Source organism: Garra rufa, chromosome 9, assembly GCF_049309525.1.
Source record: "Garra rufa chromosome 9, GarRuf1.0, whole genome shotgun sequence".
Taxonomy (NCBI): domain Eukaryota; kingdom Metazoa; phylum Chordata; class Actinopteri; order Cypriniformes; family Cyprinidae; genus Garra; species Garra rufa.
In genome coordinates this window covers 21,607,372-21,621,055 of record NC_133369.1, presented here as the reverse complement: position 1 = coordinate 21,621,055, position 13,684 = coordinate 21,607,372, and the positions used below count along the sequence as shown (strand labels likewise).

At 36.1% G+C, this 13,684-nt stretch overlaps 2 protein-coding genes across 3 annotated transcripts in view; both read right to left on the bottom strand.

The window, feature by feature from the left end:
- The window catches only part of LOC141343373 (cathepsin S-like), an 81,848-nt gene extending 75,481 nt beyond the window's left edge, over positions 1-6,367 (bottom strand). Inside the window, exons 1-8 of one of the 2 annotated variants that reach the window (XM_073847973.1) lie at positions 6,214-6,366; positions 5,154-5,279; positions 4,749-4,871; positions 3,917-4,069; positions 3,233-3,457; positions 2,933-3,098; positions 2,720-2,822; positions 2,206-2,564 (exon numbers count right to left, since the gene is read on the bottom strand). In XM_073847973.1, coding sequence (XP_073704074.1) covers positions 2,465-2,564; positions 2,720-2,822; positions 2,933-3,098; positions 3,233-3,457; positions 3,917-4,069; positions 4,749-4,871; positions 5,154-5,276 — 993 coding nt within the window. In that variant the 5' untranslated portion in view covers positions 5,277-5,279; positions 6,214-6,366 and the 3' untranslated portion in view covers positions 2,206-2,464. Of the gene's footprint in view, positions 1-2,205; positions 2,565-2,719; positions 2,823-2,932; positions 3,099-3,232; positions 3,458-3,916; positions 4,070-4,748; positions 4,872-5,153; positions 5,280-6,213 lie in introns of those variants that run through there. The other variant, XM_073847974.1, reaches the window with a different exon arrangement.
- Positions 6,368-8,467: 2,100 nt separating this feature from the next.
- Positions 8,468-13,684, bottom strand: ctsk (cathepsin K). Its single transcript, XM_073846507.1, has 8 exons — positions 13,553-13,684; positions 13,071-13,208; positions 12,502-12,624; positions 11,300-11,446; positions 10,837-11,055; positions 9,602-9,767; positions 9,401-9,509; positions 8,468-9,172 (listed from the first exon to the last, which is right to left on the bottom strand). The coding sequence occupies exons 2-8, from the start codon at positions 13,200-13,202 to the stop codon at positions 9,073-9,075; spliced, it is 996 nt and encodes a 331-aa protein (XP_073702608.1). The 5' UTR covers positions 13,203-13,208; positions 13,553-13,684; the 3' UTR covers positions 8,468-9,072.

The window sequence follows — 13,684 nt, the reverse complement described above, 5'->3', positions numbered from 1 at the left end:
TGTTTTTTAACCAGTATATGCCGTTGTCTTTCCTTAGTTATTTGTCAGTCATTGTAGATGCTTGTATTTAATGTTTCCTGATTTGTATAAAAAGATCTGCGCTTTGGGATCATCTTACAGAAATTCATTGTCTCACCTTACTGGAATAAAACTTGTTATGCGTCTTCTTCCACAACTCCAGTGCTGGTCTAGATTTGTGTTGAAATGGGCCAGTGCTGCACTGAAACACACGACAAACAGCAAGCTCCCGAGCATCATGGCCTGACAGGAACAAAATGGCCCATGCTGGTTACTGACATGCATTCACACATCAGTATTTTTTCTGATAATACTTTCTCATTGCGTTATGTTGACATTTGGCTGATATGTCATCAGCCACAATAGGAAGAGATTTTTTCAGTAAATGAGACTTCTAAAACAATACACACACATACAGTGTAAGTAATGTTTATATAACTTATATGTATGTGTGTGTGTGTGTGTGTGTGTGTGTGTGTGTGTGTGTGTGTGTGTGTTAAAAGGCATTAATTTGAAGAACGATTTTCTGAAACGACTCAGTCCCATATCTCTCACCTACTGGCCGAAACAGATACTGTTCAGCGAGGACTTTTAACTGCAGTAAGTTGAACGAACGAGCCGTTTACACAGAACGCATTAGTGCTATAAATAAAAAACAAGAACAAACAGAGAAATTGGAAAGAGCACTGTCGAGACACATTTTAAATCTGATACAGCGTGGCGCGAGAAGCTGAGAAAGCGAAACACGAGGCTCACAGAAAAGCAACCTTTTCTCGTTTTCACCACTAGTACAGGGCGAAGAAAGTGCAATTCTACAGTAAAATCTACATTAGGCTATCTGATGTTATAGCACGAATAAATCTTCAGAAAATTTAATGGACTCTGGACAATACACACTATCAATAGAAATCTCTTTTGAAAAGAAAAAGCTCTTATAAAAACAGCCATTGTCCTAAAACTGAAAGAGAAACCGTTTGAGCGAAAACATTATCAAAGAAGACTTTATAAAAAGATGAAAGTGAAGAAAAAAATAACATTTTATCTTTTATTAAAAAGATAGGCTAAAACGTAAAAGTGAAAAACAATCACGTGTCTCTTCTCACCTGTGCACTCTCGTAACTTCTAGTCGTCTGTAGAGGTGATGAATGTCTGTGAGTTCCTCTTTGCTTTGCATTTATTTTGTTCCATCACGTGCTAATGTCTGCTTTTTGTCATATGATACAACTGTCTTTTTGCTTTGCCCTGTCACACGAAAAATGAATAAGTAAACAATGAATAAATTAACGATAATTAACAAATTATCAATTATCAAATTATATCCAGAAAATCATACATTTTTTGGCATCTTAAGATCCACTTATTAATAGTTCAGATAGGCAAACTAAAACAGTAACACATTTTATTTAGAACTCTAATCAAATCTCTCTCAGCTGAGTGAATATCTGAAATATTTTATGCCATTCTCCCTCTCCAGATGTGATGACAGGCTGTGGATCAGAAAATACATACAGTATGTCTCATTAGATCAACTGTCTTTAGTAAAATCAGTCTTTTTATTAAGTCTTTTTATTTAGGTCACTTATTCTGATTTGTTTCTTAAAGATTTCTACAGAAATGAGATATTTTACATACTTGTTGCTTAATATTTAAAATAAAAAAAGGGTGTTAAAAATACATCACTATAGTAAAATATAGAATGCAACACGTTGACAGTTCTTTAGGCTGCTTAGAAGTTTGACTTTCTTTGGACTGATTAAAGCATATAGGCAGGGACTTGACAGTTTTTAATTTTTTCTCCCGAACAACAAACCTGAAACTCATTGACACCACTTGGTTCTTTCATGAATGTAATCTTTCCTGCATGGCGATTAGATTTACCATTTTGGGCAGCTGCTGTCAACTTGAGCACTTGAATAGCCTGCAGGCTTCTTATTCATGTGGCTTCTAATAATAAATTTAATAATTTAGACCCCCTCATGTTTCCTTATGAATGTGGCTGATCAACTAAAGCTGTATTTGATTACGACATACAAATCATAAACTAACGCATACCCATAATTGTGTACTAATCTTAAGAAATTGTTTAATAGGCTACCTTTTGTGAAACTTGTGATTTTGACCATTTGTAAATATACCAGTAAACAGCATATTTAATCCATTTTGTTTTAATAAAATACAAGCCAAAGATAACTTAATCTATATTTATTTTGTAAGATTCATAAAATGCATTTGGATGTAAAAACAAACAGAAATGTAAAACCAGGGGGGTGTTTCATAAAACAAGTTTACCAAATAAGTCAGGCTTATTTCAGTAAAGTCAGCTTATTTGGTAAACTGGTTTTATGAAACACCCCCCAGATATAGAACATGCATTTACAAAGATTTGGGACCATAAAACAGTAAAATTCTTATTTTGAAACGTTCATACAATTCAACAGCGTTGCAGTTACATAACTGGATAGCAGGCGTATGAGGCGATGCCACACATGTTGTTCTGGTTTCTGGCTATACGGATGTAGCCACCATCTCCAAAATGAGTACCCCAACTGTTAAAGCAAAAGAAAACCATCAGCATTTGCATTTTTTACTCTCAATGCTTTGTCACAGATGTTCTGCTTTAACAAGCCTTTGAGGGGGGTACATTTCAGAAAACAATACATTCAGACAGTGTCAATTTTCATCTTAATGGTTCTGATTGTACCTGTTTTTGACCAGCCAAAAGTCCTGTCCACCAGCTGCACCGTATCCAACAGCCAGCACTGCATGGTTTACTCTTTTTGTACAGGTTGGGTCATTGTAAACTCCTGTGGTGGACAGATGTGAGATAATGATATAAAACAGCACTAACAAATCCTAATAAGAATTTAATCTGATAATCGGTCTAATTGAAATGGAACAAGAAAGAAATGCTCACCACTGCGATACAGGATAAACTGAGGGCGGGTGGCATCAATGGCTACTGAAATGGGCCCGACGCTGGCCAAAGCCTGCTTCAGGGCCTCTTCATCTCCCTGACGGACGAAATAGTACTTGGTGCAGTTTGCTGCATACTGGGATGGATTGTATCGGCACTGCCCTTGCTGTAGGACACATTTATTTATTACATTACACATTAAACTCATGATTATAAAATTTACAGTATTGCGGGGGGGAAAAAAAAAAAATTGTGCACTTAATCTTTCCCATGCAATGGGAACCCTCACACACAACTTACCACTCCTTCATAAGGATAAGTTGTCTCTGAGTCTATTCCACCATTATCAATAACATACTGGAAGGCAGAACTCATAAAACCACCATTGCAGCCTTTGTTGCCGTAACTGGAGGAACAGTCCACCAGATTCTGAGGACTGAGGTCGACTAGCTTTCCTGTGGTCTTCATCAGCTGACCTTCAAGAGCCCCAACGGAGCTAAAAGCCCAACACGAACCACATGCACCCTGACAGCAGAGAGAGAAACATGATAAAACTACTAAAACAGGAAACACAAGTAGTTAATGGCTTGTGAAGCTGCAGAAACAGCATTCTGACCAATCAGTTTTTAGTTGCTGGTTTCTGAATTTCCAGCTCACCATAGAGGAAGTTACAGGAAAGGGGAAATGAACTCCCTCAAACATTGACTGGGCAAACAAAATGAAGGAAGTGAAATAAATAAAAAAAAAAAGTGACACCAAGTTTTCTGACAGAGAATGAGGTCAAGTCACTTGACATCAGTAAGCAGCATCTACATGTAAACCACAATCAAGCCATCTTCCTTCAGGGAACAAAATATAGTCAGTTCTCATGCTATAAACTATTGGTCTTTATGCTAGACAGACAAAAAAAAAAAAAAAAAAGGAGACAAAGCTAACAGAGCAGATAGCAATATCAGCATAGTTCCTAAAGGAGTACATACACACCTGCATCTTCACACTGGAGACATATCCCTTCTCTCTCCAGTCCAGAGAGTCTGGGATAGGAGCCCCAGAAGAGCCCACAAAATTCGCTGTTTGCCTCTTTAAATTAGCAGGAACACGAGTCGTGGCAAATAATTGCAAGACCTCCTCTGGTGTCTGTGAATCAACGTGACATAAGAAAATAACAATCAGATGAAGTAGGTGGACAATATTTCCTCATTTTCTGGACATGTCCTGGCCATGGCTTCTAAATTGCCTAAAATGTCTGCTTTTTGGTTTGTTTTTTTCTATTGTCGTCAAGTGTGTTCGACGTAAAGCAGTACTGCGAGAGTGATTTGAAAACTTAAGTCATCTGCTCTCTTATCGTTCTCGGGGGACTTTGACATCATTCACTAATCGGTCTGTACAGCACCTCAAGTCAAACACACTCATGCTTTCTACAGTCCTCTTACATTGATGTTTATTTGAATTGCTTTGTACCTAATCAACCAATGGCTTTTTGTCAATGTCTGCACTTTATTGGTCAAACCTCATTTTCAGTCATTAGCTTTGGCAGCTACACTACCAGTCAGAAATTTTTGAACAGTAAGATTTTTAATGTTTATTTAAAGAAGTCTCTTTTGCTCACCAAGCCTGCATTTATTTGATCCGAAATACATAACATGAAATATTTCCCCCCCCCCCCCATTTAAAACTTCTATTTGAAATCATTTTAAAACAGAATGTATTCCTGTGATCAAAGCTAAATGTTCAGCATTATTACACTGATAAACAGAAAGATCAGCATTTATGAGACACAAAAAGAAAAGAAAAAAGAAAACCAACACAAACACACCATGTCACCCATGTGGTTCATGCCCAGGTCATATGAATGCAGGCCCATAGAGGCCTCCAGGTTGTGAAGGGTGATAAGTTGAAGGTTTCTCTCCCATAACTCCCTTCTCCCCAGGTCTTCAAACTGTAACAAACAATATTCACATTACAGGAATCACACATGTGGTATATTATTGTGAGGGTGCCATCATTGCATTTATTGCAGATATCCTTAGTAAACACTTCCAGTTTAAAAGACATATTTTAATACAACTCTAATACATGGATAGCATTAACATTTGGTAGTGAAAGCATTCTAGCCTCACAAGAACACAATGAAAACACCATTATGAAAATGAATCCATAAATAGATGAAAGACAAGCTTTGGGATCATCTGACTGATGCTTGTGAAAGTCATATTCTCACCTTACTGGAGTAAAATTTATTATGGGTCTTCTTCCACAACTCCCAGTGCTGGTCTAGATTTGTGTTGAAATGGGCCAGTGCTGCGCTACAACACACGGCAAACAGCAAGCTCCCGAGCATCATGGCCTAACAAAAGCAAAACGGCAAGTGATGGTTACTGACATGCATCATGCATTCAAACATCAATATGTTATCTGATAATATATTCTCATTGCATTATGTAGACAGCGGGCCTAAACACCACCCGATCAGCCACAGTATGAACCCTTCAGTGAAGAGGATTTCTGTACTAATGTAGTTTTTTAGTACTTTATTTTAAAATGCTCAAATCTATTGAATCAACCTCATGGCCAGTCTGATTTTTCTGTAAAAGGAAGTAAATTCTGAGAAGAATTACGTAACAGAAGCAGACCAAAAAGGAAGTTAAAACATCCAGATGTTGTAAAACTGGTTGAGGAAATATAAGTAATAAGTAAAAGACTTTATAAATCCAGACATTGAGTAGGCATTTACAGACTCCTCAACTGCAGTATGTGAACCGGGGCAATTGTTTGATTCTTCCTGCATCATGACATCATGTATTATATCTCCGGACCGTTTTTACAAGCCCAATTTTAACCCTAATAAGGTAAAAATGAGATTTAACCACATGGACTAATGAGCCAAAATTATAATTCCAAAGGTAAACCACTCAAACTGAGCATAAGTACACAAAGGCCAGAATAAGGAAGAAACGGAAATTAAACTAACGCTGGTGTTTGATCGATTTCACCTGATCCTTCATTCCACGAAACATATACACGATAATTAAAGTATTAAAAGTTTTTTTTTTTAAGCGTTTTACCGTTAAACCCAAAAGTTACTACAAACAATACAACACTGAAAACATTTTAAATGTCTTTGAGGAAGAGGTCTTATAAAACCAGTCACCACCGTGATTAAAACCGAAAGAGAAATTTTTTGAGGAGACAAAATTCCTAATACAAGGAGACTTGTTTTAAAAAGATAAAACATACAAAAGTAAACAAAAACAAAAATTAGTTCATGTATCTCGTCTCACCTGTGCACTCTCTTTAAGCTGCACTTGGGGTCGTCTGTAGAGGAGGTGATGATCAGCGTCTGTGAGTTCCTGGTTCCTTTGCTTTTATTTTGTTCCATCACGTGCTAATATCTGCGTATTGTGATATGGCACAGATGTCTTTTTGATTAATACAACAGTTTATATTTAACTATTTATTAAATATGCTATCGTTAATTAAGCGAATGATACGTAAAAATAAATATACTATTATTAATATAAAATTAATTTTATGCAATTATAAGATGCATGGCAAGTTGCAGTAACCTAAAACTGTGTCCGAGCCTTTGCTTAATTAATTTGAGGGGGCTTTCCACGTTTTATAGGCTACCAGCGAAGTTACTCTGTAACTTTAAAGGAAATACCAGCAGCAGCTCACAGCTGACTACATTTTTAAAGACAGACATTTTTGAGTAGCAGAAATACATCTCCATTTCAAGTCTGTCTAGAACGGGCATCTCACTAGGTTCTAAACGTTTCACACGGATTTAAAACGAGAACGTTTCTTTTCTACGTGCTTTCTCATATCTTGTATTTGGGTCGCCATCTAGCGGAATTTGTATTAAACACCGGAAAAAGATATTCCTCAAGTGAAGCACAGTAACTATTTTTAATTTCGAACAATAATAGCTATATAAGACTTGATAACAACGTGGTTGAGACCTACACCCATAGTTACAATGTATTACATTATATATGAAAGTAAACAGGAAACAGGAAGACAGTCAGAGGAAATCATGTGGTTAAACACTATTCGAGCATGCAAGCACCTGACATTCCAGTAAGGGCTGGCTCAAACTGCGGCATCGGCATCTCGCAGCGGCACTTCCGGCGGCATGTCGAGATGCCGATGCCGCAGTTTGAGCCAGCCGTCTCTCTGACATTTAGACCTGGTAGCTGGCTTTGAGAGTGCATATGCCCCAAGGTTTAGGTCCTAGATAAACATGTCGTGCTTAGAATGACATTTGGCCACATAACCACTGAGGAACTGGAACAGTTTGGTATCATGACCTAATTTTTCCTTTCATGAAGTATGCTGTTCGCTTTTAATATGAGTCATCATTATGATTTGACAAATATTTATGCTGACCTGGTGCTGATTTTGAGTAAATGAATAGCCTACACATTTAAAATTATTATTATGTGTTGATAAGGGGAATTCTGAGTTAATATTAGAACTTAAAAGTCATGCTGAGTGCTAAAAATGATCATTATCGTCTCTCAGAAAAGAGAATTTTGTGTATTCTATGGTGTTTTCTGACCATCCATCAGTTCATGTTCATTGACGCGGACTGTGATTATATTCTGAAACAAAAACTCTGGAACTTTGTGAAAGTGTTCTCAGAACAACAGTTACTACAGCTTTCAATCATTCAAAAAGTACACAAACAAATCGTATGGAAAACTGAAAGTGGAGTGTTCAACATTCATTGTCTGTCACATTACTTTACATGCCATGCAAAGACTTCTGAAATAAAAAATTTAATCTATAGACAAACTATACTTAAATGTGATTGAATTAACGTTGGAATAAATAAAATAAATGTGAAAAAAATATTAAATGTTATTTGTCCCATGCATCTCTTTAGCACTAACAGTGGCTTATGAATGCATTGCTTATGTGTTTATTCATCCAAATTTTTGTAATTGTGTCATTTTCTAATTATTTCTTACTATTACTACTTTCTTTTATATATATTTACATTTGCAAAGGACAACACAAAATTAAAAAAAACTGTAATATAAATATATGATCAAATATAGACCTAAATCAGTTTAGTTTTTATCAGCACTTGACGTTTACATTTGTAAAACATACATTTGCAATTAAAAGAAGCAAAAGTTGTTTAATTTTGATATAAAGTCAAAGTTCAGAGATTTTAAGTACACTTATTAAATGTGAAGATGTGGGTCCAAGATAAAAAAAAAGGGGGTAAAGCTGGGTCATTCATCTGTTAATGGGGAAGTGGTTCAGTTATGGTCATATGATTTTATACCACTGAACAAATAACTGTCCTCTTTTTTGTTTAAACAATCCAAACTCCTTACACCGTTTAGTTTCAGTATGCAGTCAGTATGGTATGTTGTTTCTTTTCTTGACTTGTATTGGTTTCAGCTTCCCAAAAATAGAGGCTCTGATGCTTTCTCTTCCACCTTAGCAGAACTAAAACTAAGTCTTCATACCCAAAGGTACAGCGTACAGATACCATGGTTTAAAAACAAGTTCTTTGAAATCTGAGGTTTTGCATTGATATTTTATTCTCAGGAATGTCTCAGGAATATAATATTTCTGTACAGAGGTGTGATATTGACTTGGTATTAACTAACTGTGTTAGTGTGATAAACATTACATCATTAAGTCTTTTGAAATAAACCATGTATGAAAATGATATTAAGATATTTTTACCCAAATATGATGTACTCAAAATGAACAGTTTATTTAATACAGTCACAAAAACAAAAACCCTTAGTAATCTATATAATCAAAACATCATAAAACAAGTGTTTCAAAGATCAGATCCCACCAGGGGAATCAGAAATAATAAAAAAAAATGAACAGACTGTATACACAATATCAAAATTTCCCTTATGAATTTCATATATTGCACAAAACAGTTTCGACTTCACAAATTTGAGCTGATAGGATTAAGAACAATACATTTAAGACACAAGAGGAAAATACACTTAACCTTGTGGTATTCAAATCAACTGCTTCTTTTAAAAAGAGCATTTCCTCAGTTATTATTTAATGTTGGAGCACACTGAAAGTGATTAAATCCCTTTTGTTATTGGTCAGCAGCAGACAAGTCTGGTCCCTTGTGAGCATCCTACTTCCAGCTCTCACATGATAGGAAAACTGGCCAGGCTGGCAATGCCACATGCATTGTTACGGTTACGAGCCATCAGGACGTACCCCTTCTTCCCCCATTCCTCACCCCAACTTCAGAAACAGAAACAAAAAAACAGATGGATTAGGAGGATTTTAGACTATTGCATGCTGAGCATGACAACATGGAAATGTATTTATTAAAAATATGTATTTGTATTTTTACATGTAATTTTATGAATACATTTTTAATTAATTGTTTATTTTAATCATTATGCTTTTATTTAAATGAACTATTTTTTTTATTACATTGAAGCTCTGCTCCCAGCTAATTTTCCTTACCTGTTCTTCACAATCCAGTACTTTTTGCCTTTTGGTGTGACTCCATAGCCAACAGCTAGAACTGCATGGTTGACATCTTCCTTGTTGCAGTTGCGATCATAGTACACACCTAGAAATGGGTTTTGGACATAGAGGGGATCAGGATTTTAGTTGTAGTCTTTAAAAGAGTCTTTTAAAGTCTTTAAAAGAGATGTGAAGTACCGCTTTTGTAGTACAGGAAGGTGGACTGCATGGCATCTATACCCACTGCTACAGGTCCCACTTTTGCCACGGCGGCAGTCAGTGCCCTCTCATTACCCTCAGGAATCTCTTTATACCCTTTACAACTGGCTGCTCTTCCTGTACTGTTGTAGGCACACTGTTGGTCCTGCAGGGGGCAGAAGTGATGGGGAAAATTTTGACCGTCAACATTGTTTTTTTTTACGGTCGCTAGGACACATTTCTCAAACTTTTTCACTTTTTCCAAATTCTCCATGTGCATCTCCTTACCAACTGTCAGCTTTGCACATCCAAAATGCACTAAAACAACCAAAACACTTTATATGTGTGTCAAATCAAGTTATTCTTCCATAAGAGTAGCAAAAGTTGTGACCCAACAAACACACTTTGAACCAATGTCCTAAAACCCCGAATAACAGTGTATTCTGAAGGACATTGTCATTGAATCCATCTAGTGCCAACACAATGGAAAAGTTCTGCAGTTTATCTGACGTGCATAAAGTTTTAAAAAGTGAACCAAGTACAGAGTTTTTTCACAATACGTCATCAATCTGAGCATAAACAATGCCACTAAACTGAACAAAACTTGCATGTTTTGCTGATTATTGCTGCTGAAAACGGTCAATTATTGTTGTGTTATGAACTGTACTAATCGGTTGGACTGGGAAAAACATTTGGAGTACTATAGAATGTCAAAAGTTATAACAAATCAAGGAAAAGAGTGCAAAAAACTGTCTGAGGAACAAAAGGCATTTAAGGTTGGCGAAGACGAACCAAGACAACGTTCATATTTGTGCTTATTATTTCTGGTCAGGTGGGTGAAATTTATTCTAATATCTTAATTAATACTGCTCGTGCTTGTATGTATCTTTACCACCTATTAACTTTAGTTTGTCAAACTATTGCACCCTTTCCTGCTTACTAAGTCCTTCTCTTTATGATTAAGCATTTTCCACACTTTTTTCTGTGGTTTAGACAGCATAAATTAGCGTGCAACCCATGATGTTGTTTACATCTGAGTATCGCCAATATAACCGGTCATCCTGGTAACTGACCAAATTGTGACATAAGTGCAAACCAACTGTCATTTGAATAGCTGTGGCCTCGTTTGCATTTTAACCAAATAACATGAATGAATCATTGTAAAAAATGTTGTTGTTTAGCAACACAAAAGACATTTTGCTTTGTAAGTCATTTAGTATAAGACTGACTATTACCGTTCCAACATAGGGGTAGCTCTCCTCTGAATCAATGCCTTGGTTGTCTCTGACGTATTTGAAGGCATTTGTCATATATCCTCCACCACAGCCATCATTTTCACTCACACAGTCCACCAGGTTCTGAGGACTGAGATCCACCAGCTGACCTTTGGTCTTTTTCAGCTGACCTTCCAAAGCCCCAACAGAGCTAAAGGCCCAGCATGAGCCGCATGAACCCTGAGGATAGTGAAAGAAGAAAAAACAACATTAAACACTTATATACTGGTGGAGAAATAATCTTTTTGGACCACTGGATGGCGCTTTAGTACAATGATAACTAAAGTTAGCTTGAAACAACGATGTTGATCAAATTTATATGGTAACCCTCATTCTGTGGAAACATCTAAGGATGAGTGTAGGGCTGATCGTGTGAGAGGAAATATTATCGCAATATTACTGAAATATTTTGTAAGTTTCTTACTTGGTTCTTGACAGAAGTGACGTATCCCAGTTTACGGTAGTCAATTGATTTGGGCAACATCGTGTCATCAGGCACATACGTGTTCATTAGGTCCCGGTTCATTGGCATTTGAAGTCCCATGACTTTTTCTGCCACTTCTTCCAGTGTCTGCAGAGAGATAAGCGTTGGACAAAAAATGCTGATTACGTCAAGCTGGGTCTAGTTAAAGTAAACAGGCCTTTAAAATACATATGTTTTTGATGGAACATTCCTGTTGTTAATGTTTGATATGCAAACAGGTTTAGCAAGATCATTAGGCAAGCTGTGACATCTAAAAGCGGCAGGATCACACATATACAGCTGTATTCTTATAAGATTACCAAATGTTTGTAAAGCAATGCTTTAAACATTTTACAGCAGCAAAATACAGTTGAGATCAAAAGTTTACATACACCTTGCAGAATCTGCAAAATGTTCATTATTTAGCCAAAAAAGGAGGGATCAAACAAAATGCGTGTTATTATTTTAGTACTGACCTGAATAAGATATTTCACATAAACAATGTTTACATATAGTCCACAAGAGAAAATAGTAGTTGAATTTATAAAAATGACCCTGTTCAAAAGTTTACATACACTTGATTCTTAATACTGTGTTGTTACCTGAATAATCCACAGCTGTGGGTTTTTTTAGTAATAATTGTTCATGAGTTCCTTGTTTGTCCTGAACAGTTAAACTGCCCACTTTTCTTTGGAAAAAATCCTTCATGTCCCACAAATTCTGTTTTGTGTTGGATCTCAAAATCATACAGTCATTGTTGGAAAGGGTTTAAATACATAAAAATGCTGAAGACCAAAGAATTTGTGGGACCTGAACGATTTTTCTGAAAAACAGTGGGCAGTTTAATTGTTCAGGACAAACAAGTCACTAAAGTGAACAACTATCACTAAAAAAAAACAGCTGTGGATCATTCAGGTAACAACACAGTATTAAGATTCAGGTGTATGTAAACTTTTGAACAGGGGAATTTTTTATAAATTCAACTATTATTTTCTCTTGTGGACTATATAAATGTCTCATACGTGAAATATCTTATTCAGGTCAGTACTAAATAAATAAAAAAAAAAATAAAAAAACTAAATAATAAACATTTTGCAGATTATGCAAGGTGTATGTTAACTTTTGACCTCAACTGTATTAGTAGATTGAATTAGGGAATTTACCATATCTCCAAAATGGTTCATGCCCAGATTATAGGTATGAATCCCCAGTTCGTACTCTTTGTTATGGGCCTCAATAAACAGCATGTTCTTCTCCCAAATCGTCCGTCGAATAGACTCTTCACCCTGTCCACAACGAAGCACACATATAAACACTTGTTCTCAAACTGTATATAAACCACCAGCTGATGATACATCACATCACCCTAAACATTATAATAATTATAATAGAGGACTCGTATTTTAGCTATTTTATTGAAGTTAAAAATGTTTTTATATATTTATTAAAAAAATGCAGCTTTTAGCTTCACAAAGAGTTAATTTAAGATTTTCTTCTTCTTTTATATTTGTTATTGAACTGCAGCGCATGTAAAAGCCCTATTAAACTTTTCCAGTACATTCCAATCAATGTAGTCATAAAAATTACAAGGTAGTTTTCCCCTCTTTTTTTTCCAGAGAAGGTAGAAACCAATGGCTTTTTCACGAAAACACTAACCCAGTGTAGTTTATTATCTTTTTTTCACCCTAAGGAAACAAATATTATTGTATTGTCTTTATAGGCTGTTACTCACCAGGCCATTGTACTCCCTCCTGTGGGTGAGTTTCCAGCTCTCCCATGCTTCATCCAATGTGAGATTCTCCAGACTGTGAGCTAGTCCACACCAGACCACCACAAGTAGGGCGATTCCACCAAACGTATACATTATGCCCTGACAAACAGACCTACAGTCAGAGGTGTAAAGCCACACTGTGAACTAAAACGCCTGCGGCTCTTGCGGCGTACTTTGCGTGTAATGAAACGTATTTGGTCAGTTTAGAGAAATAAGTGGTGAATTTACAGTGTTATATATATATAAGAAAAGTTTTTAAAGGTTTCGTAAAAAATGAAAAGAAAGCGAAAGTACCTGCAACAAAGCTGCACTCACAACGTCAAATGTTTCGAATTTTCATACTTTTTTGCAACAGTATTTTACAACACTTTACATATAAACAATGCAAACAGTTACGACGAGTTTAAAAGAAAATCAGAGTGCCGATGAGGAACCTCAATTACCTGAATGATTTGCAGAAGTTCAGAACAAAAGATTGATGCTGGTTCGAAACTGGGTTAGTGGACGACCTCTTTATATGCTGGAGTTTTCAGGAAGTTACTCCTGTTAAGGAAAAAAAAAAGGAAGACCGCTTC